The following is a 27,495-nucleotide window of genomic DNA, read 5'->3' as shown; positions in this document are numbered from 1 at the left end:
GCAAAGCCCACAGCCAGCCGGCTGCTCAGGCTCAGGGCTGGGATGGGGCTTCGGCCCAGGCCCCACGCCCTGCAACCAGACCAGCGGCACCAGGCACGCCCCAGATGCCCGGAGCCAGGCCCAGGCAGCCTGTGAGCCTCCCGGAAGCAGGAGCAGCCCCTCCAAAGGGGCCTGGGTGCCTGGCGCACAGTGGCGCTCAGGTCTCTGAAGGCTGCTGTCCTGCGTCTGTGGGGGCCGTAGGGGACGGTGAGGACTTCCCTGTGCTTCACTGCTGTTTTACATTATGAATCAAACAAATGATTCCCGCTGGCTCTGAGGCCACATTAGTCTAGTCTGTAGTCAGATCCCTAAAAGCCTTCAGAAATAGTTTTTGTGAGGACTCATTGATTGCATGAACAGTTGCTTGTGGTAAACCTGAACTAACAGACACGTCCACGAATCCATAAAACTGGAAGTGAAACCCACGCCAGCACTGCCTGCTGGGGGCGCAGCATGACCCCAACCCTGCACGTACGTCGCCACATGGCCTGGGACAGAGCGTGGCTGTCCAGCCCCTGGGTCTGCTCTGGAGGCCTCACCACCGCCAGGACACCTGGGTGGACTGTGGCTGCCCTCTGCCCACCAGCTGGCTCCAGGGCTGTGCCAGGCCATTCGGTGTGCACCGGCAAGAGGGCACGATCCTGGATATGAGTCCCAGCGTTCACACAGCACCCCTCTGCAGCCCCAGTGGCCAAGCTCTGACCCGGCTGCAGCCCCGGGCGAGGCAGACAGCTGGGAGAAGCCGGCCGGGCCCTGCTCCCTGCCTCACCAAGCCCACTCCGTCCTTACAGGGACCCAGCCCAGGCCCGTCCTGGCTGGCACTGCTCCCATAGGCTGCCCAGTGAGATCGCCACACCTGGCCAGGGGTCACGGGGCAGCACCCTGTGCCCACCACACCCAGGAGACTCCGCAGTGTGGGAGGGCTGCAGCAGGGGCCGCCCCGGCCCACGGGTGGGGACTTCCACGCGGTCAGGATCAAGTCCTCCCGCAGATGCCCGGGGCTCTTCCCCTGCTCACTTGGCACAGGCTGCAGGCTTCTGCTTCTGGCTCTTCCACGAGGCTCCAGAAAGGGAAAATTAGGAAAAGGAAAGAAAAGCTGACAGAGCAGAACCTTTTTCCTAAGATTTTCAACCGCCTAATTTTAAAACAAGGAGCAATTACCTGTGTGTGTTAATAACTAGGAACACCAACTGCTGGGTTATTTTTGTCACCTGAGTCACTACTTAGCTGACTGGCTAGTGGCTTGCGAGGGACCTCATTAAACACCCAGTTCAGAAACGTGTGGCAGGTGAACGTCAAGTGGAGGCTCCACGTGACAGGGCCCCTCCTCTGCACCCATGGGCCCCGCAGCACAGCCAAGGGGCACTGCCCGCCACGGTCAGGGGCTCTCAGGACAGCCAGTCCCCCAGGGCTTTGTTTTGTTCTATTAATTGAAAGCTCTAATTAATCATCACCAATGGGCACTCTTCACCGTGCTGCTGCAGGGGGCCTGGGCACCGGCCGGGGCAGCTGGGTGGCAGGAGCAGGTGCACAGGATGGCGGGAATAAAAAACTGGACATTTTGAGGAAGACGGCAGTTACCTGACAGCCATGACGGTGTCACCTGACGGGGGGCACACACCCCAAACCGGAGGCTCAGAGCAGCCCCCACCTCTCACTGCACCATGGTGCAGAGTGCCGACTGGCTGTGCTGGGTGCTCCGCTCAGGGCCTGCCGGCCCGTGGGTGTCAGCTAAGACTCAGCGCCCTCCTCACACTCCCAAGGGTGCTGCCAAGGTCACTTCCTTGACGCTGTGTGACTGAGGGCTCCTGTCTTGTCTGCTGTTGGCCGGGCTTGTCAACTGCTGGGGGCCGCCCTCGGGTCCTGGCCACAGGACCCTTCCAAGCCGCGCAGCTCACCCCTCCAGGAGAGGCCCGGTTCCTTCTAGGCACTCTCTTGACTGGGTCAGGACCACCCGGGAATCTCCCCTTTGGTTAATTCAAGATCAACTGAGTAGGCGCTTTCACGGATCAGAAAGCAAAATCTCTTCACATTTAGGCAAGCAGGCCCACCCCTCATACCTGCAGGGGAGCAGACTACACAGGTGTGTACAGCAGGGGCAAGGATCTGGGGGCACATCTGCATCTACGGGGGTACTGGGCCCCCCTGTCACTGTGTATCTCACAGGGTATGACTTTTTTTCAAAGAGCACATACTCCTTTGCAATCAGGGAAAGAACACCCAATGGAACCCCGTGGGGACACAACTGCCTCTTTGGGGCAGGCGAGGTCATCAGGACCCAGGCACAGGGCTGCGGCCGGCACAGAGAGCTTCTAAGTCAGCGTCCCACGGGCGGACAGCAGATGTCTGACCCGCTCTGCTCCCTGCTGGAGCCCTGCAGACGCTCATACGGGAGTTGAGAACACAAGCAAGCCCACGGGCGCCCAGGGAGCACTCACTGGGCATGGGGGGCAGAGGCTGGGGCTACCCGGTGGATCGCAGCCCCAGGCAGGGGCCATGACACTCGACACCAGAGGCCACCCCAGAAGGGCACCTGTGGGGCCCACCTATGGGCGTGGCCAGAAACAGCCTGGAAGGCAGACGCACCAGCACCCAGAGGACAGACGTCAAGGCCCAAGGGTGCCTGGGGTCATACCTGGGCAGTGTCTGAGGGCAGGAGGGTGTGGGACGTGACGGGGGTGGGAAGGCTGCCACGTCTGGAGGGATGGGCACCCACTGAAGACAGTGGGGTGGTGACATGAATGGATCCGTGCTGGCCACGGCTGAGCCCAGTGCCAGGTCTGGAGCTGCTCTACAGAAGAGGCTGAGCCAACGTCCGTTCCCTGGCTGGGCCGGAGGTCGCTCCCCACCTCCCTGCGCCCACTGGGGGTCACTCAGCCCAGGCGAGCACTGCCGGACCTGGTGGGACCCGATTACCGGATACTCGCTCTGCCGTGGGCTCTGCATTGCCCTGAGGAGAACAGGTGACTGGACGCTCCAGCGCAGCCCAGAGGCAGGGAAAAACCTCAGGTGCCCGACCTTCCCCGGCAGCCCAGCAAAGCAGCAGCTACGGACCAGGCGCAAGCATCGTGGGCCGGTCAGGGACACCATGGGGCAGGAACAGGCTCACCTTTCAGGAACTCACTCCTCAAAAGCCAGAAAGAACATTCTCGTGAGATCAGCGTCTGGCAATGGCAGACCTACGCGTGACGCTGCCCATAGCATCAAGAGTGAGGGCCCTCCATCTTTTCTGTCAGGCAACTGATTTCACATGGCAGTGGCAGTAACGGCCACGGAGCCAGCGGTCAGCGTCTCCTCTGCAATCATCTGGCCCTGGGGCCACGCTGACCTGACCCCCAACTACAAACAAGCTCACAGTCGATGTGTGGCAACTTGCTGCACTGATGGACAGTGACTGCATCAGGGTGTGGGTGGGGACTTGATAATACGGATAAATGTAGTAACCACATTGTTTTTTCAAGTGAAACCTTCATAAGAGTGTATACAATACCTTAAAAAAAATTTTTTAAAAAAGGACAGGTGCTGGCTGTGCCCTGAGGGGCAGGAGCCACACGCCTGTGATGACACTGAGGGGACACAGGGCTCTCAACGGGTCCCAGCCACGTGGGCCAGCTTTACGGGCAGCAGGGCCCAAGCTGGATGGTGGTCCTGGCACCCAGACCGGCTGCAGGGAGAGGGCCTGGTCTGCACAGTGCTTGATGACAACACGCTTTCAAGAAGCTGTGTGACCCAACAGGGAGCATGGCTGATGGGGCTTGGGAAGCCTTAGGCACAGCCATGCAAAGACACTCGAGGAAAGCAGTCCGGCACTTCCTCAAAAAGTCCAACACAGAAGGGTCGCATGACCCGCAATTCTGCTCCTGGGCATGATGCACCCTAAAGAATTCAGCAGGGCTTGAAAGAATGCTTGTACACTAATACTCGGGTCAGTGTTAGTCACACAGCCAAGTAGTAGAAAGTAGCCAGTGTCCATGGGTGGACGAATGGGTAACAGGATGTGATCTCTGTGCAATGGAGCATTACTCAGCCTTAAAAAGGAAGGACATTCTGACCATTCCACAGCAAGGATAAACCTTGAGGACATTACCTTAAGGGAAAGAAGCCAAACATAACAGAGCATATGATTCCAGTCTATGAAGCACTCCGAGTCAAGGTCATACAAACAGAAAATCGAATGGTGGTTACTGAGGGCCTGGGAAGGGAATGGGGAGTTGGTGTTGAATGGGGATGGAGGGTCAGTTTAGGAGGACTACAAAGTTCTGGAGATCGATGGTGGGGATGGTTGCAAAACACTGTGAATGTGCTTAAAGCCACTGAACTACACACTTACAAATGGTTGGAATGACACAATTTATGTCGTGTATATTTTACCACACTCAAACAGACACTCTCACACTGCCTGCTGTCAGGTAGGGGAGGCCAAGGACAGAGCAGGGCCACCAGGGTAGAGGACAGAGGCTGGTGCGTCCCGGGCCAGGACAGAGAGGGGTAAGGTGGGGGGGAGCCCAGGTGGGACACGGCGGCTGGACCGGCTGCCCAGGCCAGCCAGGCGTCCCCCGCTCCCACGACAGCCCCGGCACCCGGGCTGCTCAGGCTCTGGGTCCCTCCAGGCAGCCCCTCCCGGCCCTCCCCATCCTGTTCTGGCCCCACACAGGTGCAGAAGTATGTACACTGAGAGCACGCAGCCTGCCTGTTCTCAGAACTGGACTGTCCCTGAGCCAGAACAGGAGCAACCACCAGATGCCCCCTCAGCCCCTCTGCAGAGCACAAAACACCCAGCATGTTTGGTTACTCAGCCTCTCGCTTAAGGCTCTGGAAAATGCTGGAGTGGAACACTGAGGCTGTCCTGCACCACAACCCACAGGCCTCGTTATGAGGACAGGTCCCGGTGGGGTGCTGGGCAAGAGCGAGAGAGACCCGTGTGACCCTCCTTTCTCCTTCCCGTTTTATTCCACTTGCAAGAGACTGGAGGCGACTCAGGGAACAGCACGTCCAGTGGGGCTGTGGCTGAACCTGGAAGTGACAAACGGAAGCTGGAGAGGAGCTCGGTGACTTTGTGCTCGATGGAGAATTTCTTCACTTGTCAGGTGGAAAGACTCGTCTTATCGATGCACAGGAATTCAAATGAACGTGGAAGGGCACACGTGAAAGCTCAGTGGATAAACGGCGGGGGACCACGCCTCTTGGCTCTTGGCTGACTCCGCCCCTCGCTGACTCCGTGACAATGCGGCTGAACTGTGCAGCTGGCACCACGTTCCGTCTTAGCAGAGGCACTGGAAACACACCAGAGGGGGAGAGACTTCTCCTCCCGGCTACACGTGCTTCCTCAAGAGGCTCCCATGACACATGTGGCTCCCCCACACATGCAGGAGCGGCCAGAGACTGGTGCCTTCCCCCAGAACCACCCTCCCTGAGACAGGTGGCACGGCTCCCAGCGATTTCTCGGCCATCTAGTGTGCCATGCGGTGCCTCTCCAGCGAGGTCTGGACCTCAGGCGGGCACACCAATCCCACTGCAGTCAGTCGTCCTGTAACTGACCCCACCCCTGCTGAGGTCGCTGTGCCTGGATCCTGCCCCCTGGCTGCGTCCTGACCAGCAGAGCTCTCTCTGTTGCGGGCCACTCAGGGCCACTCCCAGACCACCCGGCTTGGCCCTGCTGCCGACTCCTCTGCACGAAAGAAACCCTGGACACTCCATTTCCTGTTCCCTGGCCTGCAAGGAGTTGGTTCAGCCACGAGGTTAGTCAGCATGGTGTCTGTGCAATTTTGTGTAGTAACTCAAATTTGAGAAGCTTGCTGAAGTGGTTCACACCCCTTCTGGTACAGATTTTTAAATGATGGTAACTGCCCAAGCAATTGTGCCAGAGAGGGGTTCCATATCACTTTTGGTTGTGGGTTACAGCTCAGCCCCATTCTTGTTCAGCAAAGATAAGTGGGGCTGGACCCCCATTCGGGTGCCCACGGGAATGGAGGGGCGCCATCCAGAGCCCAGGGTCATGCAAGGAGGGAGAGAACCAGACCAAGTCTCAGCCTCCTGAACTCGGCCTCCCACCTCCTCTGGCTGGTTCCCCCACCCCCCCAGCCCCATCCTTGTCCCCACAGACCCCCATGCTGCCACCACCACCTGGACTTTAACCAGCAACACAGACCACCCAGCCCAAGCTGAGCTCTCGCTCACTGCCACCCAATTCTGCTGCACCATCAAGGCCCACAGGGTTGTGCCCCCGCCTGCACCCGCTTTCTCCTGTGCGCTGCCCACACAGCCACCTTAGCAGCTGAGTCCTTGCGCCTCTGTACATCAGCTCAGGGTCCCTGCCCCTGAGAGACATGCCCTCCTGGCCCCACAGTGAGTGAGTGCTGCCAGGGCAGGGCCAGGCCCATGCGACTTAACCCCAGTGCCCAGGACTACAAGGCACCGAGGCCAAGCAGAGGACAGCAGATGCAGAGCAAGGGTTACCTGTATGCATTTTTGGAAACGGGGCGAGGATCAAACTTGAAGAAGATGATGCACATGGGTCCCCCAGGGTGGCTTTGCTCATACAGGGTCACACAGTCTGTGGGAAAAGGAGAAACATGAATTGAGTACACGGCAGATGACAGAACCTCCTCCCTGAAACTGCAGGGCTGCCTGGCCTAGAACAGAACCCTCTCCGTGATGCCTCTGGCCCTCGCTGGATGTGGCAGACCCACATGCCAGATGCCATGACGCTCACCAGCACAGCCACCTCCCTAAATACTCACACAGGACAGCACAAGCCAGGCGACCCCGATGCCTGAGGTGCTGGCTGGCCCAGGACATGCTGCACAGGGGTGGCGAGCAGGCCAGGAACCCTGAACCCAGCATGGTGAGGGTCCGAGGGCCCTGCACACCCCATGTCAGCAGGGGGAGCAAAGCACCATGCTGCTGATGTGACGCATGCCCGGGCACCCAGGGGCTGGTGAGGCGCAGGCCCAGTTAGCAGCCCCACACACAGGCCCTGCGCCCGGGAGCCTCTGAAGCCAGCAGGTATTTTCCCACAACCCAGTCGAGAACCAACATGATATCCTGAGGCCACTGACCCTGGACAAGGTGACTGCAATGGTCTCTAGTCCTGAACATGTGCAAGAGCAGAGCCAGTCCCTGCGGCCGGGAAACGGGCAGCAAAGAGGCAGTGGAGAGACTGCATGCCCCCAAGAAGAGCCTGATAGGCAAGGCAGGGTGCACGTATGTTCAATGTATGTGCACGAATGTGAGGCCACGAGGTCCATGCACGTGTGTAAAGCATGTATGTCTGCGTGTGTCTGTGTGCATGTGCGTGACTGTGTGTGCATGTCCAGAGGAGGCCACTGAGCTCCAAGCACACTAGCCCCAGGTGTCCTGGGATTGGGGAGGGTTCATGCAGTGGCCTGGCCCCCAGGACGTTAAGCATGCAATCCCTGCTAGAAGAGGGCATGGGTTCCGCCCAGGGGGCACATCTTTATAGCTGGACTAGAAGTGGGGCCCTCCCCTCAGACAGCCCTGGGGCAAGATGCTCAGACCCAGTCCGTCCTTGCGCCGGGCCTCAGCACAAGTCACGGCCACTCTGCACCCAGGCCTCAGAGTGGCCACACAGGCCAGGGGCCAGACTGCTGCATGTGGCCCCACTACAGCTGTCCCCACAGGCATGAGGACCAAGGAGGGCTCTGGTTACCGCCCCCACAGGGCCGCACCATCCACAGTTCTGGAAGAGGACCCCACCATGGGGACGGCAGGTGCACACCAATGGTGAGAGCCCCACACTGACGTCACTGCACTGCCCCCAGTGCTTGGGCCTCTGAAATGGAACCTTCCTGTCCCAGGACGCACAGAACATCCCCATCACACTGACCTTGCCCTCGGAGCTGGGCCAGCACCGTGGGCAGGCAGGCAGGACACAGGGCACAGGCCACAGAGCAGGAAGGGCCGAAGCCCACAGCTCAGGGCCACAGGAGGCTTTCCCATGGGTGACGCCATGGCAACCCGTATCCCACTAGCTTCTGCTCCCTGGACTGGCCAGAGCGGGAAATGGAGGACAGGGAGAAGGACCCTCTCTACTGCCACACCGCTGGCTCCCACAGGCCCTGGAGGGACTCCCAGTACTCAGCCCCATGTTCCTCCGGGCACCCCAGGCATGCACTTCGGTGATGGCTGCAGGGGACCAAGGTCTGCTCTCAGGAAAGCCCCTGGCAGTGCATACTGAGTGCTGTCTGCAGAAGAGCCAGCATGGGAGGCAAGCTGTTGGCTGCCAGCCCTGCAGGACACTGAGCCACAGGCAGTGCCCAATGCACAAGGGTGTGGGAAGAGGCCCCGGGTGACAGAAGGCTGGGTTCCCTTCAGCGGGCACCCATGCCATCATCCCAGGGGGCCTGACAATCCCATTACTGGTTGGCAAGCTGTTGGGACCAACCTCCTGGTAAAAACATCTCAAAATGCTTTTAAGAATACAAACATCCTCAAAGTAGTTAGTGCAGGATTTTGCCAATTCTCACAGAATGTGGGCACCCAGAGTGGAAAGAAAGCGGAGTACACGGTTGTTCCTGCCCTAGGGTATCAGTTTGTCTCCTGGAACCAGGCTTTGGTGTCTGTGGGGGTGAAGAAGACAGAAGACAAGGCCTAGGGCCACCTCAAGACAGGTATCAGGCAGGAAACCCTCCCCCAAGTGCAGCTGGGACCCCAAAGTGGGGGTACATATACCTACAGCCACCCCAGCGGCCACAGGGCCAGAGCACAACACTGGAGGGAGGCCCCGAAGTGCCCCACGGGCAGAGCCAGACACTGGGGGTCTAGGGACCCTCACGCCATGGCCTGGCTTGCGGGGCTCCTGTTCTGGTGGTGCCCCTGGCACCTTGCAAACCAGAGTTCTCAGCTTCACCCCAGACCTCCAAGAAATCTTACAAACAACTTCAAGGACAAAGAGCCACATACGGTCAGAGGGAACCACGTGATAAACCAAACCACCGTGAGTGAGAACCTGCAGGAGGAGATCCCCGCCCATCTCATGAACCAGCCACACTCCGACGGCAGGAGAGAGGAGCCTGGGAATATCTGCTCAGAAAAGGAAGCGATGGCGGGTGAGCCAGGAGGCTCACAAAGCGCAGGGAAGACCTTCAAGAAGCAGATAGTAACCACTCATTAAAGCTCAGCAGCGGATTCGGGACCGAATCACACAGCTGATGAGACGGTGCAGCAGAACCATCCAGAGTGCAGTGCAGGCTGACAGGAAGCGCGCCAGCCCGCGGCGCCCCACCTGTCAGTGCAGACGCTGGCGTTCGGAGCACACACCACGTGACCAAAGTCCAGCACAGAAGACACAGACACCCTCGTGCTGGGGAGCTGGTCTGTCCCAGAAACAAGAATGCTCCTTGGAGGCAAGCCGGCTCTGTCCATGGCAACCAGGCTGGCCGTGGCCAGCGGCAGAGGCCCTGGCAGCTCGTCTCTGCTGGAATTCCACCCACCCAGAACCCCAGCAGGACTGAGGGCTATTCTGAGGGCTACCTCCCCAGGGACATGCCGCCAGCCATGTCAGCCTCAGCCTGCCATGCCCCTCCCTGGGCCGCGTGCCCAGCCACAGGAAAAGGCCCCTGGCCGGGGCAGCTCTGGCCAGTGATGCGCACAGGCCAGATGCAGTCTCCCAACTTGGCTGCAGGACCTCACCATCCTAGCAGGCCTGGGTGGATGGCAGACTGGCCCTCCCGACAGCGGTAGTGGGGAAGGCTCTGTGATCGGGGATAAAGGGAAGCCACTGATAGGTCTCCAGGCAGCCTGGCGCCTGAGGTGTGGGCACAGAGCCCAGGGCTGCGGCCTCAATGAAGACGCGGTCATTGGGAGAGAAGGACCGGAGGAAAGCCAGCCCCTGGGGAGGGGACCGTCAGGAACTGCCTTTCTCTCCAGCCCCTCACCCCCTGCTCATGCCAGGCCCGCTGCCCACCAGCAGCCATTCCCCAGCCTCCTCACCCAGCACCCCAGCAGCCTCCTTCTCAGAGGCTGGACATGCCACAGCGAACTCCTGGCAGGTGCTGAGAGTGCAGGCACTTCTCCAGCATGCCCCGCCCAGGCCCACCACAGGGCCCCTGAAGCCCAGGACCCGGTGAAGTCTCCTTGCCGCCCCTGCTCGTGAGGCCACCTCCCACTCCCAGGCCTCTGAGACACGCTCTGGACACAGCCCCGTTTGTGCTGGCCACTGCGGCACAAGTTGGGTGCGGGGCAGGTAGGCAGCTAGGACCGCCCTCGGCGCCAGAGTCCTATCCTTGCTGCTGAGCACCTGCCTGCCGGTCACTCGAGGCCCTGAGAAAACGCCCCTCTCTGCTTCCCCTGACTAACGGAAGAGCGGGGGAGCCAGCGGGGAGGGCTCATCCTCACCAGGTGGCATCTACACTGTCAGGAGGTGCCCACCCTGAAGGCCACCTGCGCTGGTAAAACCTGTAGGGGAGGGTGGCATCCTGAGCAGAAGCGCATCTGGCTTTCTCAGTGACATCCCGCCCCACCTGTCCCCAGCCCTCACTGGGGTCCTCCTCGAGGCAGCAGAGAAGTCAGGGCAATGCAGAATCACAGGGCAGCCCTGAGGGCCAGAGCCAGCCCGGCTGGAGGCAGAGGCCGGCAGGTCCCAGGGTACCTGACCAGGGGCCCTGACCACAGGCCTTGGCGACCACAGGGTGGATGCCTTGAGGTGGGCAAAGCCTGGCTGCGTGTGAGCATTGCAGGAAGCCATGCCCTGCCCCTGCGTCCTGCATCCAAGGTGCTGCCCACCCCAGTGGGCCAAGGAGGCCACCATGGTGATATGTGCACCTCACCAGGCCCTAGGGAGGCCGCTAGACATCACACCCCCACCCTCTCCAGGTACGAAGGGCTCACTTTTCCTTCCTTCCTGTCACCTGCCCTCACGACAACCGGGACAGCAACTGGATCAAAAAGGCACCGAGGAAGGCCCCCACCTGATGGGGTGGGTGCCCCAGAACTCAGCCCCCAAGTGGGCGGCACACTGACCCAAAGGAGGCTGGGCCTGGGTGCCACAGAGCAGGCGGACAACTGAGTACTTCTCACGTGTGGTCCCATGTCCCCGAGAGCTCAGGCCACACGCCTGGTTGTGGAGGGGTGCCCGCTAGCTGCACTCAGGGTGAAGGAGCAGGCATATGTGGGGTGCTGGGGTCAAGTGGGCCCCTCCAACCCTGCATCTGCTCCCAGGCAGCTCCCCAGAAGGCCAGGAAGCCCCTGGTACTGGGCCTGCTCGCCCACAAGCCACTCCACCCAGCCACGTCACATAGACACTGGAAGCCAGCCTGTTTTCCGCAGTGGCCCTGCTGGCCTCACGGTTCTCCAGCAGCCAACCCTCCCCAGTGTCATGGGGAGCCTCCAGGAAAGCTGGTGAGGGAGCAATGGCTCCCTCCCACCATGGTGAAAAGCCACGGTGCCCACGTGTGGCCCTGCTGGGGGCGCTATCTCACAACTGCCACACACACAGGGGACTGGCCCAAGGATGGAAGACCCCAGCCCATGGCCTGGGCCGAGGGGAAGGCGTGTAGACAACAGCCCGAGGGGCCACATGTGAGGCTGGAGCGCAGAGCCTGGGATGTGGCCGACTGTGCTGACAAGCGCCAAGCCCCAGGGCATCACAGAGGCATCCTGAACCCGGCCAACGGCAGAAGCCATTGCCGCAGGGGCATGGGTGGGGAGGTAATTCCAGGCTCAGGGCAAGGCCTGCGGGATACCTGCCCGGACTGCTCTGCAAGGAGAACCAGGGTGGGCTTGAGCGCCACACCTCGGGAGCATCCTCACACAGGCCCCCTGGCTCTGCAGGACAACCACGCAACCTTTGTCACAACCAATATTCCGCATAAACAGTTGATCCCTGTGAGCTTGGCAAAGCGACAACTCTTTTAAAAAACTTCCCAGGACTTTTCTGGACCTGAATAGGGCCCAGCATTAAGTCTTGCTGAGAGGAACGTGGCAGCTCTGGGCATGCGGTCTCTCTGACAGCTTCCAGCATGGCCTGAGACCGCGACAAAGGCCCTGAGCATGGGGATGCAATCCGGCCCAGCCCGCATGCAAGACTGCAGGTGCTTAGGTGAGGCTGGCGCACCCACACCTCCTATGTGCCCACGCGCCACCATCCCCGGGCGCTCAGCCTGGGGCTCCTGCTGCGTGGCCAAGGTGACCTCCTCCAGTCTCAGTGGGCACCTCTCCAGGTCCGCCCGCCTGGAGCCCAAACAGATCCTGGTAACCACCGGGCAGTGCAGGGCCTGCACATACCTGGAGTCCCTTGGCACACCTGAGCCCAGGCCAGAAGGACCTGGAGGTGTGAAGCACAAGGAAAAGGCCATCTTCAAACCAAAGCCAACGGCCTCTCCTTTCTGAGAAGCCGGTGGACATCTTCCCAGATCCTGGCTCAGCGCATCCTTTTTTCCGAGTCTAACCACCTGGTGATTCTGCACAAAAGGAAGAGTGGGTCATGGATTCTGCTCCAGCTGTTCCCATGCACGGTTCCGGCCACAGCGTGGCAGCTTCCCAGGCACCTGGCGCCTACTGGCCGCCGACTCTGTGGAGAGCTCTCCTAGCACACCTGCCTGCTCGCCTGCAGCCTCCGAAGGCGCCCTCCAGCCACAGCCCCTTCCTCCTGCCCGGCCTCCCAGAGGAACTGAGGGCACCATTCCTCTCTCTCTTAGGAGCACCAGGCTCTTCAGGTAGGCAAGCCCCAAACCTCGCTCCGCATGGCACATAATACGCGCAGGATGAGAGCACAAAGCAGGCAGACAGGCCAGAGGTGAGTCGGCACCGTGTGCCAAGAGACAAACCAATGGCGACAGTGTCTCAGGTGAGGGCTGTGTAGGGGTGAGGACTGGTGCCTGGGGGGGCTTGTGCACAGCCTGCCGGCCATGGTGCGGACCTGCTTCCCTGGCTGAAGGCCGTGGGCCCTGGGAGAGGAGGCAGGAGGGGCTGAGGGCCACAGTAACCAGGCCTCGTTGGTGCCGCCAGCCCAGACAGGGAAGGACCTGGCAGAGGGGCAGCCGTGCCAGACCTCAGCACTGCTGGTGTGGCCGCTGACTCCCATCCCCCTCTTCTGAGCTCCATACCCCACCTGGCTGCTGGCCTACCCCTGCCGAAGGGCTAACGGGGATCACTCATCGACAGCACTGGTCACCCACCCATGCTGACCAGCACCACTTCCTCCAAGGACTGCACCCTCCTGTCTCCCGACCCCCCGGTCCTCTCTTGCCCGCTGCCTGCTTGTCCACCTGCTCTGTTCAGCCTCTCTGTGGCCCAGCCCAAGGCTCCTGTCTCCTGCTGACAGGGCCAGGGGCTCCTGGAGGGCCGGCAGGGCCTGTGCTTGTGGTGCCCACTCCCCACACCCACCTACACACATCCGACAAAGCCCCTCTCTGGTCAGCTGTGTGCTCCCAGACTGTTCTCAGCAGAACACAGGAGTGGGCACTGGGGTTGTCACACATGCAGGATCCCACTGCCCCCGTTTCCCACTGACTGCCCGCACAGGCCCGTCCTCACCAAGGGGCAGTGTCCCAAGCCCACCCAGCGTCACCAGCCTCCCCAGGGGATGGGCACCTTCACCCCACCTCTTGGCTCTGGCTGGCGTCTCAGCCCCGCCAAGTCTCCACCCTGTACAGAGCGCCATGATGGAACCCAGCACACACGCTCCGCAAACGGGCAGAGGACCTTCCAATGACAGAGGCCCAGGGGGCGGATCGGATGGGCAGAGGGGGATGCTCTTTGATGAGCAGGCCTGGCCCAGCTCACTCCAAACGTCCAGCGCAGGTACTGCTCACTGTGCCGGGGGGCATGTCCCCCACTACACGACCTGCCCCTGCTCGCCCACCCCAGGTTAGCAGGCAACGCTCCTGCCACATTCTCCTGGCATCTCCCAGTGGCTGCACATCTGTGGCCATCTGCATGCTGGTGTCCACATCACTGGTAGGGTTCTGATTCCCGGTCCACAGTGTGGCTGACGTGACAGGCAGGCACAGCCTGTCAGCTCCGGAGGCTGCGAGGTTTCTCCCAGCCCCTCTCTGCCCCGCTACCCTGCCTGTGGCACTGCCCGTCAGAAACAGTCTGTGCTTGTATAGCAAAGTTTCCCATCTTTACGGGTAGCAGTTATTCTCCCTGTCCCAAAGGACGGGCCCCCTTCCCTTGACCTCCTTGCATAGTTCTATTTTGGCTTAGCTCTCAGATATGCCCAATGCTTTGCCAGTGGGGTGTGGTGGGGGGGATGGTATATAGCCCGGTGCTCCCTAGCTGCTGGGGTCTCCTGCCATCCCCCCTCAGTCATACCTCGACATCCGTCACAAGGCGCCTCAGGCCCTGCATGCGTCACTGGGCCTCTGAACTTTGGTGCATATGCCAGTGTCTGGAGGACAAGTCTCGCACTTGTCTCATCACAGAATCTTCTAAAACCCTGGGCTGCTGCGCCACACCCCACGCCCACCTGCCACGCCAGGTGCTGTGCGGGGGCCTGTGTCCACTAGGAACCCAGGCTAGGAAGCATGCAGCCTGGAACTGGAAGCCACCCCATGTCCATCCACAGTGGTGCCCACACACCAGAGCAGCGTGTGGCGCCGAACGGGGTGGAGGGAGCCCTGGCGGGCAGCTGCCCAGTGGAACAGGAGGCCCCACCCTGAACAGAGCTCACTGGTCATGTGTATAGGGAGGCCAGAAGCAAGTGAGACCCATCCAGGGGACAAAGGTCAGGTCTGGGCCACCTGGTCTAGGGGACAATGGGGGACCTGAGATGTCTGGGTGCCCCATGGTTCCCACACCCCGCTGTGGATGCCGGTTCTGTGGCTGGACTCACCGCACAGCCCACAGAGCCAGACCCCTAAAACAAGCACACTCTTACAGCGGGCACATTTTATACGGGGGGAAAATGGACAGCCCAGGTGCCAAAAGCTGCCTGTGAGAAGAAAGTGCATAGACGCTGCCTCCTTCCCCCACCGGCTTCGAGGTGTCCCTCCCGGTGGGGAGGGGCTGCCCGGGGGGGCAAGGGCAGAACAGACTCTGTCCCAGCTCAAAAGGCCTCCAAGCAGGGCCAGTGCAGCCGGACACCCAGGGCACCAGACGAGGAGGCCTGTGCCCCCTGGGAGCACTGTCCTCATCAACAGGACAAAGGGGGGACGTGCTGAGGCCAAGTGCAGCAAGGAATGGCAGGGATGCATGCAGAGAGCCAGAGGCGTTCCCGCCGAGACGACACCGAGCTGGAGCCGAGGGCCTGGCTCCTCAGGAAAGCGAGGCTTCCAGCTCGCGAGGAAGCGGGCTCCCACCCAGCTGCGACAGGCTTTGCGCGGAGGCGACCCGGGCCCCCGAGCCTGCAGTCCCGTTTCATTCCACCAAGCTCTTGACACATGTGGGAACACCTTTTAAGGCCAGCCGGCCTGTCCAGCTGGTCCCGAGGGGACAGGTAGGGGACAGGGTCCCTCGGATTCCCACCCCCCGCCGCTGAGCAGAGGCGGCTCCAGAGTGGGGCTGGAAGGCACCAGCTGCTGCCTTCCCAGTGGCTGCCAGCAGAGGAGGTAAACACACCAGGGAACACAGTGTGGCTGTTCCCGGGCCTTGGCTGGGAGCGCCCTGACGTCTATGTAGATTCTGAGCAGCCAGCCTGCTGCCACGCGCCGCCCTCCCCCCATCTGAGCTTTGCCATTTGGGCTGTTAAGTGGCATTTCACCATGAGAAATTTTCTTCAGCAATATTCTCTCCTAGTATCTTTGAGATGTTTCAGGACCACCGACTCTGTCTCACACCAAGTGTCACCATCCCTTCACAGTTCAAAGGAGCAGCCCAAACAAGGGGCCCAGTGAGCAGTGTAGAAAGCTTGGGGCGTGGGGCGACCCCCACACCTCGGCCCCTCCTGACAGGCACACTCAGTTTCCACAGAAAGCCCGGGCCCGCCCAGCCCCACAGCTCCCTCTAATGAGGGAAAGGGTGTTCCCAGCAGCCCTTCAGAGGGGGAAGCAGGCACTTGGAGTCACCATAGTCCTGAAGACTGGGACAGATACACCCTGAGTGTCAGCAGCCACCAGGACATGGGGGCTGGCGTTTTTCACTTTTAAGTGTGCACATATGATTTTTGCAATCTAAACGAGAAAGTTGAAGAATGGCGGAAAAAGCTGCAGTGATGACGTGAGAGCAGTTCGGCAGCCCCGGACGGCCTAGTTTTCATGAAGCCCATCACCAGATCCCGTGGTCCCAACCGACACACGCCAGACTCCAGTGCTGCCCTCACGTGCCGACAGACACCCCCCCCAAAGGACGGACCCTGTGCGCACACATCGGGGTGCAAACAACAAGAGTGGCACCGCTACGGGGATCCTCCTGGCCTCCCTGACCTGGGCCATTTCTTCCCAGGTGTGCTCTGGAGGCCCCCTCATCTCTCCCCAGTCCTCAGGAGTGACAGGCACACATCTTCCATGGGCAAGCACCAGGGTGCTTTCAGAGAGCTCACCCTCTGGTGAGGAGGCCAGGTACAGGAGCATGTCCCCTCGACACAGCACACTGTCACACTCATGGTAAAACAGGAACAAAGACAGCCCACCAGTGAAGACACAGAGGAAGGAGGCAGTGATCACAGATTAGGGGCTGGGTGGGAGGCATGGCTGTTGTCCCCACACGCTGGAACAGGCGGTGGCCAGGTCTGAGGGGCCTGCTGTCTGTGGACACAGCAGTGACCTACAGCCGCAGGACTAGGACAAGTGGTCAGGGTCCTGAGGGGATGGGAGCACCAGGGCAACCCACCCACCTCATCCCACAGGAGCACTGAAATGTGGGGGGAGCAGAAGCTCTGCTGTGTCCACCTGCACCCACCCCACCTGACAGGTCACCTGATGCACGGAGGCTCCTGGGAGGGGCCCACGGAGAGCAGGGGCACTGGGAGCCAGCCCCAGCTCTGAGCGACCTTGGGAGCACCATTTTCAGCTCAGCCTGTGAAAGGTGTCTGGCCAATGGACAGTTGCCCCAAAAGGCTGCTTAAAGGATTAACAAGCAAGTTCCAAAGCACCAGCTGTAGGCACCCCCTTCCAGATGTCATCACGGCACATCTGCCTCATGGAAGAGGGCTCTGAGCCCTCAAGGCAACAGTGGTCAGCAGGTCTGGAGGACGCCAGGCCAAGCCAGAGCAGGGCACGTGACATCCCTGCCGGAGGAGGGGGCTCAGGGACTGGTCCAAGGGCAAAGGGCTCGGTCTGAAGCTGTGACCGAGAGAGAGGCCAGGAAGCACAGGAGGTGCTGGGGTCCGGGAAGGGGTCTGACGCCCAGCACCGGGCCAGGCCTTGTCCTGGGAGCAGCCTGGCCCAGCTCCCACCTCTCATACCCTGGGCGGGTGGTCTGACTACCTGAGCCACTCCAGGAAGGCTGCGTCCAAGCGTCCAAGTGCAGGGATAAACCTGGCACTTGGTACCAATTCAGACAAACGTCAGCTGTCCCCCCGCTACCCCGCAGCAAAGACGCAGAGGGAGCACCGTGACTCAGGGCTGCAGAGAGGTCCGACCGTAGCCCACCCACCCTGCACCTGTCACACAGCTCCCAGCCCCGCCAGTCTCTGCACAACGACAGGGGCCCAGCCTGCCAGTGGTCCCAGCACCCTGTCCCAGTGGGGATCGCTGGAAACACCCTCCAGAAACGCGCGGGGTGCTTCGGCGGCCGGGGTCGATTTGGCCTCCCCGGATCCGGCCGCTAGATTTCCATTCCACGCCGCGGAAAGGGGAAACTGAGGCAGGGCGGGCATCTCCCCGCCCTACCTCGCCCGCGCCCCCGCGCCCGGGCCAGCCCTGCTGAGAGCGGAGTCCGCCAGCCCCAGACTCCGGCCGCGCACTCACCGCCTCCGCCGCTGCCGACTTCCGGGTGCCGCGCTCGCGCGCCGCCGCCACCGCCCAAGCCACGCCCCTCCCGCTATCTGCGCGCTCGTCACTGGGCTGCGCGGCTGAGGGCGGGGCACCGCGCCGCTACACGGAGCACCATTGGCTGACCTGGCAGTCGCTCGGGAGCGGCAGCCCTCCCGGTGTCCCGCCCCCAGGCCTGCGCCAAGTTTTTGGGGGCTGCACCGGCTCTGGGCGCCTAGTGAACCCCACGGCCTTTGGGGCCTCCTCGGGGCCCTGGCCCAGAGGACGTCCACGGGAGGTGGCAACTGCTTGCAGCCGCCCGGAGCTCATGCCTACCCGGACCCGTTGGGGCCGCGGCCTGAGCTCCAGGAGCCCAAAGGTCATCTGCCCACCCGCGGCCCTAACTGGAAGCGCCACAGGGATGCTCACTTCCGGACCCGCCCCTCAGCCTGGGTGCTGGTCCAACCCCACCTCCGTCCCCCTCAATCCCGGCCTCTGGATCCGGTCAGCTCTCCCTTTCCTTTATGCCCTCAGCCGGGGCCACTCTGCCTCTCTGGCTTCTAGCCCCCTCTTCACTGCAACCCTGACCCCTTAACATTCCTGCAAGGCTCTGGACAGACCCTGAACCAAGCAGTTCCGCCCATCCCCACCCAGCCGCCGCAGCCCTGCAGCCCCTTGGAGCCTTCTCCAAGTCCAGGTCCCAAATATGCAGGGCTGTGCTGGCCGAGCAGGTGAGCAAGAGGCTGGGAAGGGGCACTGACTAAGGTTCTCCCAAGAGGACAGAGGCATTCTCAGCCCCCTGTACCTCTCTGGTCTGCGCCTGGGGCCTGAGTACAAGGAAGGTGGAGAGTCAGAGGCCCAGGGCTGCTCCAAAGTGGGCACTCAGCAAACTGTGACAAGAATGACAGTTGCATTAAGCATAATGACAATGTGCTAAGCACTCTAAACTCAGAGTCCAGGTGCCCAGCTTTCGTTCACCCCATTTTACAGATGCAAACACTGAGGTCCAGTGCAGATGCATCACTTGCTTGAAGTCAAAAAAGGTGGCAAATGGCAGTGGCTGGATTAGCTCCACAGCCCTGCCTTGAAGACCTGAGCACCCGGACCCTGATTCAGAGCACTGATGCCCTGTGGAAAACGCAGGGGAAGGGCCTGGCTGGTAACCAGCAAAGGCAAGAGTTGAATCCAAACCTGCCTGACATGCCACAAAGCCCATTCCACTCCACTCTTCTGCCGTCTCAGCTATGGTCCTCCTGGAACCCAACCAAAGCCCTTTACTAGCACAGAAACCAAGGACTCCAGATGTCCAAGGATTCATGGCCAGCAGGCAGCAAACCTAGCCTGACACATGGTCCTTCCTTCTGCCACCCAGCAGCAGAATCCTGCTTGGTGGGTGCCAGTGATTCCCTCTGGGCACAAACCATATAGTCCACCCAAAAGGTAGTAGTGTTGGATAAGCAAGACCTGGGGCTTAGGGGTGAGTGACCATGCCCTGGGGTATGGAGCAGCAACTACAGAGTCCTCCACCCCAAACCACCAGACCATATGCCTCAAAGGAGTGGGACAGAGATTGGCAGGGCCCTTGGGAGTGGCACTTGCCCATTGCCAGCAAAAGGGAATGCAGTCATGTGTGGACTGGACAAAGGGTCAGATCCTGCTCTGTCACAGAGAGCATATGGCCCTGTCAGCCCACTCCCATCTACATACTCTCCATCTACTTGGAACCATATCAGATACTCTAACATTCACTGTCACCACTAACTCCAGTCTGGACATTTGGTGCTAGGGAGCCGGTAAGACTAGATGAGATGGGTTGGGGTGGGACCTGAGGCCTGGGATCTCAGAGCTGCAAGGGAATGACTGCCCTCCCACCTCTAATTACACACATCCATAGATGGGGGGCACACCACCTTATTTGGCCACCCTTTTGGTCTCTGAACATCTGCAGCTGTTGAGTTCTTCTTGGCCTCCTGCTGAAACCTTTTTCTCCCTGTAGCTTTACTCACATGCCCCAGGGATGTCCTTACAAAGCTGGCCAGCAGCCAAGAAGAGAGGGCAGAGACTGGGTTACTGGGTTCTGTGGTAGCAGGCAAGGGGTGGAGCCTCTTTCCCCTGCTCTCTGTTTCTGATCCCTACCTGCAGCCTGGGTCATGGTGGGCCCACTGCCAGACAGTGGCCCTGAGCCCTCCTGGAACTGGTGTTGCCCACCCTAATCCTCTGTATGTGGCTAGTGATCCAGCCTGGGGGGCAAGACAAGTCTTGCCAGGAGTGGGAGTGGGAAGGAGAGGGGAGGGAGGCAGCCCTTATGTGGACTGATTTGGGTGTGCAAGTCTCCCCTGTGCTCTCTCACCAGAAGTCTGTCCAGCCCCTATTGCCACCAGCAGCAGCAAGTGGGGGCAAGGAACAATGCCAGACCACAAGCTCACTTGCTTGAAGTCAAAGGGGAGAAAAGGGGATCCAGGAGGATCAGAGGCCAGTGTCCTTGCAGAGATCTGTGGGGACAGTCGGGCGAATGAAATCCACTCCTCATGGAGGGAAGAGAAACCCCCAGCCAACCCAGTAGCTGGACCAGAATGTCACCAGTGGTGCTGCTGCACGGGATGAGAGCTACCTTGCTGATGGGCACAGTGTTCCAAAGGGACACTTCATTCTGCCCACCCAGAGCTGTGAGCAACATCACTGTGCCAGGGTGCCAAATGGCCTCACCTCAAGTGCCAACTCCAGTTGATTGGTGGTGGCTGCCTGGCTGTGAAGTGCTGGCAGGGTTAATTTGCCACATATGCCAGGCACCATAGGAGGGCCCAGTGGTGGTTCCAGGGGTGAGTTCTAGTCTCAGTTTAATTCATTATCTTTGTTCTGACCCAGCAACTATTGGGTGAACACTCTGGCCCCCTGATGTGGGTGAATAATACACACATGTCTGGTCTCCCTATTAGCACCCTTGGGGCTTCCTTGGGAAGTATGGTGAGCTGAGGAACTGGTCATCTCCAGGTGCGACCAGGGCAGAGAAGGATTAGAACCGAGCATGAGCCAGTCACTGGCCAAAGAGCCATCATCTCAGGAATCCCTGAAACAAGCCCCAGTGGGCAGCAACCCCACTGATGTCTCCCATAGCAGCTGGCCAATGGTTATGATCCCATTTGTGGCCACATATGTGCCCCGTGTCACTACAGGGACCAGAAAAATGGTCCTGGCAGAAAAATGCAACCTGTGCTAAACTCAACTTTGTGGGTGTGGCTGAACCTCACAGTGTTCCTCAAGGAGCTCAAGTAGCGAGGAGAAAATGGGACACCAGGTGGGGGCGGATGATAAACCCCTTGTGCCCAGGCTCAAAGCTGCAGTGACGAGAGGGAAGTGAGAGGGAGAGTCCCGCGGGACTCTGCAGGGTGGACAGAGCCTGAGGTTCTGTAGATTCACACCTGGCAGGCAAGGAAAACCCCTTGTTCACCGAGGGGACCCTTCCTGGACTCGGGACCACTGCAGCCTCCCACCCACCGCTGCCTCTGCTGCGGGGACCTGGGGCAATTGAGTGTGGGAGAGCCCTGGGGCCCCTGAGTCAGAGGACTGGGTTCGAGCCCCGGTGACCTACAGCAAGGGAGGACCTTTTTAAGCCTTGGTTTCCCATCTGTGAAGTGGGATGGCAGCAGAACTCTTCCTCGCCGGCTGTGTGAACGATGTAGTTAGATGTCGACAGGAAGGCGCGGCGCACGGCGACCGGCGAACAGCAGACGCCGGAGGATACCTGCGAACTGGGGATGGTGATGGAGGCAACGCAGCCAGAGTCCGGGGAAGGGGCGCTAGGCCTGCCAGCCCCTGCTCGGGGCCAGACAGTCCGGGAACGTCCCCAAAGGCGGCCGGGCGGGGACAGCTCCGCGGGAGGTAGAGGTCGGCGGCCCCGGCCGCCGCCGCAGCCAGCAGTCACGGCAGGTGCGGGGGCCTCAGCCACTCGCGAGGGGGCGGGCCAGCTGGGACGGACATCCCGGAGGCCCAGTGGCAGCTGGCGTTTCCCTGCGGTCGTCCAATCGACGACGGTTGCCGGGCTGCGCCGCGTCTCCCGACCAATGGGAAAATTCGCGGTCGGATGGGGCGGGGCGGAGGGTCGGGTAGCCGGCCTGGCCCGCTTTGCGCACGGGCCGCGCGAGGGGTGGAAAGGGTTGACCCGGGGACTGCACGCTGGGCCCGGGAGGGGTCCGCCTCCTGCACCGGCCCAAGTTGAATTCCCGCGGACCTCCATCCGCGCCGCGCCCTGCGCGCCAAGGGACCGGAGGACGCCCGCCTGGGGGCGGGGGCCGCGCTGCGGGGCCGCCCACGCCGCGCGCCAGGTAGGCTCGGGCCCGGGGTCGGGGCCCGGGGAGGTGGCAGGGGGCTGGGGCCGCGACTGGGACACGGCCAGGGAGCCGGGATCTGGGCGGGCTCCTGTGCGGGGAGTCGAGGTCGGACCCGTGTTTGGGCCGGGGGTCTGCGTCGAGTGGCTCCCCTCCCGCACCTCGCCCGCGCTGCGGTGCGTAAGACATGGACCAGCGGGGGCGGCTCCCTTTGTACCCGGCCTCGGGGCCTGCCGGATCCGGCCAGGGCGCCCCGCGCCGCGCGCCGCAGCGGAGACGCGGCCCAATTCCGCAGCCTGTCCGCCCCGCGAGACGTCGGGCGCCCGGCGGTCGGGGTCGCGCAGTCACAGAAACTTTCCAAAGGCCGGAGGGGTGGCGGGGCCGGGGAACTTTCCTTGGGGGGGTGCGCCGCTGGAAAGCGCGGGGACAAGGCCTGGCCGAGGGATATCACCGCGCTGCGCCACCCCCGCCGCCTGGAGGACGAGGTAGGGACGCTCCCCGGAGTCCCTGCCTCCTGCCCGGACCTGGTCCCCCTATACCCGCCACCCATTTACCCCTCGGTGGGACACCGGACCCCACGGACGGAGGTGCGACCTCCTCACCAGGGGCGGTGACTTAGCCCGGTTTTCTGAGGTGTTGCCCTGGGATTCCCCAGCTTTCCCATTTTAATCGTTAAATAATTAAATATTGGGTGCTTACAACATGTCACTATCTCTAACCTATGCGTAATATACCAGTGACAGCGGAGCTCCTGGACTCTGGCAAATCTCTTCTAGACCCAGGCACACGTAGAGACAAGAAATAAAGAACCGTGCCGTTAGCATTTCATCCTTTAAGCTAGGCTGTTAATATAATCTCAGGTGGTTACCCCTTGCTCACACCCCTTTCCCTTGTTACTCTGCAGGGCACATACTTGGTCAGGATTTATAGAACCAGGGGGTTGGGGCATGTTTCTGTCGGGAACAGCCTCGCCAGCAGTGGACACACACACCAGGGACGCACTAGGAGCCCCCCACCCCGCCACTGCCACCATTCTGTGATCCAATCTGCCAGAGGTCTGCTCATTCCCAGCAGGTCCTGCCTGTCCTATACTCACTGGATCTGTGGGCCTGGGACAGTGCTGGACACGGGGGACAGTCAGAGCCCTCTGCCCAGCACGCTGGACATGGCCAGTAATTCCTGAGGAGGTGGTCTAGGCCTGCGGTCCAGCCAGTGTGTGGGCTGTGAACCTGCGACGTGTGCTTCCCTGAGCCTTGCCCTGGCCCATCCACAGTACCATGCCTATTCCTTGCAGTCTGTGGTCTACTAGCATCCAGTACTGTGCTGGGCAGAGTGCCCACTGTGCTTGGGACTCTGGTCCTGGTCGGGGGTGGAGGGCCCAGGAGCACAGCCAAGCCCACCCTGCCCTGCCTTCCCACTGATTTTCTGCACAAGCACCTGCTGACCAGATACTCCCAGATGAACCCAGCCTCAGTCCTAAGTTGGAGCACCACCCCCTACATCTGGCAGTGTGGTGCCCCCTCTAGAGGTGGCCCCTCAGTCTCTCCCCAGTCCCAGGGATCCCTCTGCATCTTCAAGGGCAGGGCTGCATCTCTACCCCTGCTTGTGCTGTGCAAGGATTTGGGGTGAGTTCACTGTACCCTCTTCACCCCAAGAGACAGCCTGGGGGTATGAGCAGAGGAGATGCTGTGTGTCTGAGAGAAGCCAGGAATTATACCCAGTGGGGTGGGCAAGGACACGAGGCACACCAGACCCCGGCAGTCCCTAGCCTTTGCCCTGGGGCCTGGCCTGGCCTCAATAGAAGGAGGGAGGCGACCAGGGGGGAGGATGGGGGTGCCCAGGTCAAGCACTGTGGGATGCCAGGTGGTGGGGAGGCCACGAGGGGCTCTGGGAACTTCCCTGATGGTGGCTCAAGTGGGGAGAAAGCATCTGTTCTTCCGCCACCATCTTCCGTCAGGACTGAGGGCTTAGGCCACTCTGTAGGAGCCCCAGAATTAGGGAATAACCAGGGGAGGCCACAGGTCAGGAACCCCTTCACAGGCCTTCCCGATAGGGAGGGCTGCCCATCTCAGCCTGTTTCACTGGCCAGGAAGATGAGGCCAGAGCTGATGGACACGCACATCACCCAAATGTCACCCACTCACACCTCCCACACTCGGAGTCAGGCGCAGGCCCTGCCCACTGGCCCAGTGGGCCAGAGCAAAGCAGAGACAAGCTGAGTGTGGCCAGCAGAGGGCACCTGGGACCACGCTGGCGGGCAAGACCGGCCCCACCCCTTCCCGAGGCCCCCGGTGGGGAAGCTAGAGCTCTGCTTTCTGCAGGCTGCCCATCCAGAGTGCAGAGCTGGAGAGGAGCAAGGATCGCTGGGACGAGGCCCCTTGGTAGCCCCTGGAGCCCCTCACCACCCTTGGTGCAGGCGGAGGGAGACTTGGGGGCTGGGTGGTGGGCTGATGGAGCATGGGCTTCCCCAAGGAGAACGCAGGATGGGCCCTGAGAGGGACCTCCCTGGCTTCCATTGGGGCTCTCCTTGTTTGGGGGTGGAATCTGATAAGGGGTGTGGTGGCTCCTGGTTTGGGGCCCTTGGTCAGGTAGGTGGCCCTGAGGGGTGTTGAGAAAGGGCTCCCCAAGACAGGTACCTGCTGCCCTCTTGTCAGAAACTCCATCACCAATTCTACCTTCATATCTCATATCTGTCTGTCTGTCCACGCCCCAGGGCTCCTGTCAGGCTCTGCCCTGCCCCCACCTGCACAGTGCCCTGTGACAAGGGGGCCCTGGGGACGGAGACCCATGCCTCCCCCTGCCACCGCAACCCTGTGTCCTCCAGAGCCCCCTGCTCCCAGCCACCCTCCTCCTGCAGGAAATCCTCCCTGGAAGCCCCTCCCTGACATGGGGGTCCACTACTGGCGTTCCTCTGCATTTGTGGCGGTGTTGGCCTGGCTGGGGCCCAATGAGGAGGGAACACATTTCTGTGGCCATACATCTCCAGGTGGGTGGGAGCAAGAAGACCTGAGTTCAAATCCTGGACCCAGCTTCCCCATCTGTAAAATGGGGTGTTGGACCAACCCAGGGCACCTAGTGAAGCCAGAATTTTGGGAGGCCAGTGCCAGGGAAAGGCCCGTAGTCACTAGGACTGATAAAGGCACGTGGTTCTCTGTGGGATAAACTTTGTCTTTGGGGCCCAAAACAGAGGCATCCCAGAAATGTCACGTTCGGAGCAAAGCTGATTGCTGAGCCTCAGACCACAGGACAGGAACAGGGCTCCTCTGCTGTGGGCGGGCGGGGGCCCCCAGCCAGACTGCCCTGCCAGGCACGCATGTGAGCGTGTGCAGAAACGCTCATGCACGCCCAGCCCCATTCCCCCTGCCTCTGGCCCCCAGTGTCCTGACACCCTTCCCTGACCCAAAGCCTCTCCCCACAGTGAAGGGGCTACTGTGCCGCAGGGAGACCCACCTTTGGGACCCCCCCTCAAGCACACCATTCCACAAAGAAAGATGAGGCAGAGCCTCCCAACAATCTGAAAAACAACACAGAGCCGGAGAGAGAGCTCCCATCATCCGTGCCCTCCAGAGATGGCCTCCCACCTTCCACCCAGACTGGCCTGTCTGTGCTGTCCTGCTGTTCATTTTTACAGCACATACACTCTGGCAACGTCACCAGGCTTACACACAGCACGAGGAAATGTGTTCCATGGGTTGTCAGCTGAGGCAGGAAGCTCACGGGGTCTCTGGCTCCTGTGTGTGAGGCACAGCGCTAGGCCCTGGGTCTGCAAGTCAGGCTGCCTGCCTAGCAGGGACATGGGTTTTGGGCTGGGCTCAGAGAGCCTCAGGAGAGACCAGTGGCCTGTCCCACAGGGCAGATTTGGGGTCCAGGTCTGGGGAGCAGGGCCAGGTGGGCATAGTGCTCCCTGCACGGGCTGGTGGGCCTCTGGTGCCGAGTTCTCCCTCCTGCGCCATTCACACCCAGCCTTCTGGGAGGGGAAGGGGTTATTGTCATCAGTCCACAACTCTGGACAATCACGCTTCCGAAGGATTGTCGGCAGTGTTAGAAGTGCTCCCGAGGGAGCGTGCCAGCCGACGCAGACGTCACGGTCCCAGTTGAGGAGGGACGAGAGCGCGTGCACAGGGCCATGGGTGCACGGTGGGCGTGCTGCAGGACACCCTCAGGGTCAGCGGTGACTGTTCAGCTAGGGTTCTGGCCTCGTCCAGAAGGGACGTATCCCAGCAAGTTGGCCTCATGCGGTGCCTTCTGGTTTTCCTGCAGGAAACCAATCCAGCAGGATGGATGCTGGGACATGGTGATGATCTCTTCTCAAGATAGGTAGGTGACCTGGGCCTGGCCTGGGGGCGTCCCCTCCTCGGAACAGCAGAGTGTCCTGGTGGGCCAGGTGGGTGTGGTTGGCAGAGGGATTGACTGTGGACCCCAGTGGTTTGTGCTTCCATGAGGCTCACCCCGGATGGGCACAGCCCCAGGGCTGGACGGGGCTGGACATGGGGGCCTTCCTCCACCCCTGCTTGGATTCACTGATGGCCCGAGTGGGGACAGCTGCTACTGGGTTGATGTCTGGTGTGAGGGACAAACCTACATTGGGGCCAACCACCCAGGATGTTCACTGGGTCAGATCCTCACATACCTGACCTGGACACCCGCCACAGCAGTGTCTAGTGTCAGGATAGCTCTCCCAGCTTGGCCCCTAGCACAGGTGGCCCCTGCTGCCCAGGGGCAGGTGTGGCCAGAGTGGAGCCACCAGCTGGGGCTGGCATGTGCTGGCCCACGACCTTGGGCATCACACAGATTTGTGGGTCTGTTTGTTAATCCTGGCTCCAGCAGGACTGAGGGGTGGTGCTGGGAGGTGTGGCCGGGTCAGGAGGCGGAGTGGTCTCCGTAACCCCCAGGGCCCTGCAGGTGGTGGGACGATGTTCCCTGCTGGTGCCCTGGTCCGCCAGCATGTGCTGGGGTGAGTGCAGTCACAGGGCGGTGGTGGCTTTAAGAGTGCCCCTGGCCTCTCCCGTCCCTCCAGGACGGGGGCCCAGTCCTCATCCTGGCGGGCTGCCCCCACCCCACTGGGTGCTGTCTGTGGGAGGCTTGGCGAACCCAGGTCTGGATTCTCAGTGTCACTGAGTGTCCAGCGTGGGGGTTCTGGCCCAGCCAGTGACATGCTCAGGTGGTGGCAAGCAGACAGTGGCCACAGACCCCGGAGGCCCCAGGCCTCCAGACACCTGAGTGTCCTGTGCCGAGGGCTGTGGGACGGCGTGGGGAGGGGTCTGGCTGCTTCTTGCCTGTTCCATGGGGCAGTGGGTGTGGGGAGCTGCCCATCAAGCTGG

General features: G+C 61.2%; 2 protein-coding genes across 12 annotated transcripts in view; one reads left to right on the top strand and one right to left on the bottom strand.

Annotated features, from left to right (window-relative positions):
* The window catches only part of TANGO2 (transport and golgi organization 2 homolog), a 36,463-nt gene extending 14,877 nt beyond the window's left edge, over positions 1-21,586 (bottom strand). The window contains exons 1-2 of one of the 7 annotated variants that reach the window (XM_073223755.1): positions 21,439-21,586; positions 6,496-6,592 (exon numbers count right to left, since the gene is read on the bottom strand). In XM_073223755.1, the coding sequence (XP_073079856.1) occupies positions 6,496-6,551 (56 nt within the window). In that variant the 5' untranslated portion in view covers positions 6,552-6,592; positions 21,439-21,586. Of the gene's footprint in view, positions 1-6,495; positions 6,593-17,846; positions 18,000-19,044; positions 19,063-21,438 lie in introns of those variants that run through there. The other 6 variants (XM_017675881.3, XM_017675880.3, XM_073223754.1 and 3 more) reach the window with 6 other exon arrangements.
* A 374-nt stretch (positions 21,587-21,960) lies between these two features.
* ARVCF (ARVCF delta catenin family member) overlaps positions 21,961-27,495 on the top strand; it is a 45,694-nt gene continuing 40,159 nt past the window's right edge. For 3 of the 5 annotated variants that reach the window (XR_012125912.1, XM_073223722.1, XM_073223723.1), the window contains exon 1: positions 21,961-22,171. The gene's annotated coding sequence lies outside the window, so the exon portion shown is untranslated. Of the gene's footprint in view, positions 22,172-26,434; positions 26,492-27,495 lie in introns of all 5 variants that reach the window. The other 2 variants (XM_036993571.2, XM_073223720.1) reach the window with 2 other exon arrangements.

The sequence above is a fragment of the Manis javanica genome, chromosome 15 (genome assembly GCF_040802235.1).
Source record: "Manis javanica isolate MJ-LG chromosome 15, MJ_LKY, whole genome shotgun sequence".
NCBI lineage: Eukaryota > Metazoa > Chordata > Mammalia > Pholidota > Manidae > Manis > Manis javanica.
The sequence above is the reverse complement of the archived record's forward strand: the minus strand, read 5'-3'. Positions and strand labels throughout refer to the sequence as shown.